This window comes from Centroberyx gerrardi, chromosome 11 (genome assembly GCF_048128805.1).
Source record: "Centroberyx gerrardi isolate f3 chromosome 11, fCenGer3.hap1.cur.20231027, whole genome shotgun sequence".
NCBI classification, from domain to species: domain Eukaryota; kingdom Metazoa; phylum Chordata; class Actinopteri; order Beryciformes; family Berycidae; genus Centroberyx; species Centroberyx gerrardi.
Window position 1 is genome coordinate 14,358,789 of NC_136007.1, and position 4,643 is coordinate 14,363,431.

The window sequence follows — 4,643 nt, forward strand, 5'->3', positions numbered from 1 at the left end:
ATTTATGTGTGCCAGAGTATGTGCAATTGGCTTTTTGTCACAGTGACATTTCCAGCGGTCAAATAGATTGTGTGTGTGTGTGTGAGTGAGAGAGAGAGAGAGAGAGAGAGAGAGAGAGAGAGAGAGAGAGAGAGAGAGAGAGAGAGAGAGAGAGAGAGAGAGAGAGAGTGAGTGAGAGAGAGAGAGAGACATTTCCTACCTGTGAGGGTGATTATGATGAGAACAGCAAACATGTCGGGGTATTCTGCCAATATACCCGGTGCATTCATATACATATACTGTCTGCAGAAATGCTCTATGCGCTTCCCTATCAGCTCATCAAATGTCGCACTCCATGCCCGGGCCACACTGGAGGTACCTGAGAGGGAGAGAGAGGGAGGGAGAGAGAGGAAGAGAGAGGGAGAGGGGGTGAAAGAATAATAATAATACATTTATTTGTATAGCACCTTTCAAGCATAGAGCACAAAGTGCTTTCCAGAATAAAGAAAGATAAAATACAAAAATGCAATGGTAGAAACAGAGATATAAAATGCAAACACTGGGATGAAATACAAAAACACAGTGGTAAAAACTGGACAGAGCACTAAAATGTATAGAACATGATGAGCATCATTAGGGAAGGCACTTTTATAAAAATGGGTAAAAAAGAAGTCACCTTTTACCCAAGTGTGACTCTTGGATCTCTTGTAGTCTCGGACTTTTCTCTGTTTTTATCATTGAACTAAAACAACATAGTATGAAATGTGTGTTGCTTCATCTTTACCGATGATGTAGGAGAGGATGAGGTTCCACCCGGTGATGAAGGCCCACAGCTCCCCCACAGTGACGTAGGAGTACAGATAGGCTGAGCCCGTCTTGGGAACACGGGCTCCAAACTCAGCATAGCACAGACCAGCCAGCACTGAGGCTAAGGCTGCTATCAGGAAACACAGCACAATGGCAGGACCTGGAGGAAAATGGAGATCACAGCATAAGAGACTTTTTCTATTTTCTTTTTTGCTATTTCTGCTAGGCTTTAATACATCTCATAATCATTTGAAATAACATGACCTGAATCCTTCCAGAATAAATCCCTTCAATCAATCCCCATTTATCACAAGAATTGGCCCGCTGAGTCACACTAATTATCCTGTTGCCCTGGTCATGAAAAACACAGAAACGAGGGGTAAAAAGCTATTTTTGTCAATGACACCAATGTATTTTCAACATTCAATCGGTTTGTTTCTGAAACTCCACTTTGGGGACAGGACCATCTATCAAGTCAAATTTAAAATTCAGTTTATGAAGAATGTAGTTTAGTCTAGGATTCAACTGAAATGGGTTTTGAAAGGGGATACCGATACAGATTTTTTTTTTTTGACTTAAGTTGCCAATTGCTGATATTTTGTGTCGATGCAATACCTTTACATTTGACCATTTACGGTATTCCTGCCAAAATTGTATTATGTGGAGACTGAAACAGCCTCTGAAACAGCATTTAGATCATGGGACAACCATACTAATAAAAATCCTCTAGTTGGTTTAACAGCTCCTTAACGCATGGACACCCATCCCACCTATCCCACCTAAAAATATAATTGAGCAAGTGAATGAAAGACAATAAAATTTCATATTCAGATTTTACAGAAATGCAGCTGTGGTCAGGGAGGGACCTCCGTTATATCAGCAGCGGATGACATGATCTGCCTATATCTAATATTTAATAAAAGGCCAATACTGGCCCAATATATCAGCAAATCAATCCATCGGTCTAATCCTAGTTTTCGTCTAGTCTAACTGTGTTCCTGGCAGCGTGTGCTACCTGAATTCTCTCGCGCGACAGCGCCGGCCAGCACGTAGACGCCGGCGCCCAGCGTGCTGCCCACGCCCAGCGCCACCAGGTCGAACGTGTTGAGGCATCTGGACAGACGGGACTCCTCCGAGTTACAGTTCACCACCTTCACCCTCAGCAGCTGCTTCCCGAAACCCAGCAGCTTCTCCAGCGCCATGGATCACAGTCGGGCCTCAGGGGGTGGGGGTAGGGGCGGGGGGTCAGTGAGGAATCAGAGGCCACAGGGGAGAGGGGGAGAGGTCACACACACCTGGCCAGGACAGAGAGGAGAGGGAAGGTGGCAGTTATGTTAATTATACTGACTTGAACAAAGCGTGTTCCTGTGTCTTGACTGGTGAGCTTTAGCATTAGCGCAGATACTTTTTCATTTTGCTGTTAGTCAGCACGATATGTTGCACTAAAAACACCCCTCTTTGTTAGATATTTATACAGATATTTTCTCCAAAATATCATATTGTCGTTTACTTAAATATCATTTTAGGTAACTGATGTTCTCAAACAGGAGAACTGCAAGTAACCAAATCACACAGACTGTAACAGAGAACACAGCACCGCAGGAATAAGATTTCAGTGAGAAAGAGGTTACTTACAATATTTCTACTAGAACAAACATACACCAACAGTAGTCTGTACCACTCTTCAAGTCCTAGCGTCTTAGGAATGACACCACATGTGTCTTTGTGTTAAGTGTACATATGGACCTATGTATCACATTTACAAGCACATCTGTAAATCTGGGTCACGCAGAGGTTAAGTGTTACAGACTGAGTAAGGGGTTCGTTCGTACCACAACCTTGTTTTAAGTAGCACACGGTTTCCTGAGGTGTTACATAACGCAACCCAAATCCACAATGCGTGACGGCTGGCCAGAAGAACCAGGGGCCCATAGGGATAATCCATCTTACTGCTGGATACGCTGCAGACAGATGTTACATAACACAACTCAACTCACAGGAGGAGGCAAAGCCCTCCGATGGACTGTTCCACACGACAAAAGAGGCAAGAATCATAAACTTTCTTGAAATATGCAAAGGGGCTTCGTCACATTGTGTTACTCCTACACATAGTAGAAGTAACGCTTACAACCTGGTAAGACAGCTAGCATTGAACGGAAAGAGGTTGCCTTTGGGATGAAAGTACAAGTCCGAACAGGGGAAATTAGCCATTAGGTTCTATGCTCAAAGTAAACAGGGATGAACAACAAAACATTTACAGTAGGGATGTAAACATATTATTTGATTACAGAAAACGAGTACTCGGTTACTAAATTACTTGTCTTCATCCCTAGCTTGCAAGTAAGATATAATAGAGTAATAGAGAAATAGAGTCCACAGTGACAAGAGATAATAGATCATATTTAAAGAATACATTTCCATTTTGCTTCTCACTAAGATATCCATATATAGGCGAAATAAAGTTCAACTAAAAAGAAAATCAGAATTGAAAAAAAAATAAAAAATGCAAGACTGCTTTGGAAGCAGTGCAAAGACCCCCAACACACATACACACACACCCTAACTGAACAGGTTTGTCTTTCTTTGGCAACAGGCTATTTTCCAACTTAACCACACTCACACACACACACGCATACACACACACACACACACACACACACACACACACACAAAGCAAAAAGCAAAATGAGACGGACTGTGCTCATGATAAATATAAAAAAAGAGGGGATGGAGAGAGCAGCCAACACAGTTTGGAAACTGTCTCTACCTCTGGAGGCCAAACGCAGCTGTAAGACGTCTCTCATAAGGGGCTGTTCAGAGGATTCTGTGGGTCAGTAGACTGACCAACATCTGACGCACATTCCCCAGTGATGAGCTCACATATACCGAGGGGCAACACTTGAGATTTGGACACAGAGAAAAGAGGAGGGGGCGGATAGATGGATAGCGGAAAGGAAAAAAGATGGGAGGGGGGTATAAACAATGTCCTGCAGCAACATGACTAAAGTTGCCTGGCAGAGGTCCAGTGGTATGTGCCATGGGAGAGAGGGGCTGCTGATTGATTGAGTGACATACAATAGCATGACCCATTTCTGGCTATGGAACTTCTCCATAACCCACCGCCACCAATGAGGACGTGAACCCAAAGAAGAACAGGACAACGGTCATGCCACTCCTCTCCACACCTCACGGAAAGTTCCACAGACGGTGGCTTAGGGGGTGGTGACCTTTTAGCGTTTTCTTTTTTTGTTTTTAATTCAGAAAGCATTCAGGCTATCAGGTGTACCGTATGGCACAACCAGGCTGCAGAGCTTGGCAGCAGCAGAGGCAGAACTTAGAGTCAGAACTTAGAGTCAGAACTTAGAGTCAGAACTTTGTTAGCTTACTTGAGCCATCAGACCACCACAATAAAAGTTAGAAACATGGGGTTGTGACTGAAATTCTTGACCAGATTTCGGTGTTACACTACACAGGTTTAATTAACATAAAGAAAGTGGTTCACGTAAAAAAATATTCAGCAGAATAGTTTTGTATATATTGTCAGAATCTGCTTTGTTCACTTCGTTTATGTGCTAGAAATGTGATTTTGAGACCTGTGTCGCCATACAATGGCAGTGAATGGAGAGAGGAAAAAAATGCATTTCTCTTGTCGCCTCTACCGGAGCAACAGATAACAGAGAATTGCTGATTTTGGGGTTTTATCATGGCCAACCAAGGTACTACCAAAGTTCAACATCACGTTAACTCCCAATTACTCCAGCAGAAGACTGGCTGAGCAGGGCCGCTCCCACATGTCTGTATGTCAATGTATGAATGGAAAGTCGGATGGTGCAAAACAAAAAGTGCAGACATGCTCT

At 43.2% G+C, this 4,643-nt stretch overlaps 1 protein-coding gene across 1 annotated transcript in view; it reads right to left on the reverse strand.

Annotated features, from left to right (window-relative positions):
• slc7a1a (solute carrier family 7 member 1a) overlaps positions 1-2,006 on the reverse strand; it is a 10,948-nt gene extending 8,942 nt beyond the window's left edge. The window contains exons 1-3 of the mRNA XM_071924662.2: positions 1,802-2,006; positions 764-946; positions 200-358 (exon numbers count right to left, since the gene is read on the reverse strand). Of these exons, the coding sequence (XP_071780763.1) occupies positions 200-358; positions 764-946; positions 1,802-1,988 (529 nt within the window). The 5' untranslated portion in view covers positions 1,989-2,006. The remainder of the gene's footprint in view (positions 1-199; positions 359-763; positions 947-1,801) is intronic.
• Between the last annotated feature and the right edge of the window lie 2,637 nt (positions 2,007-4,643).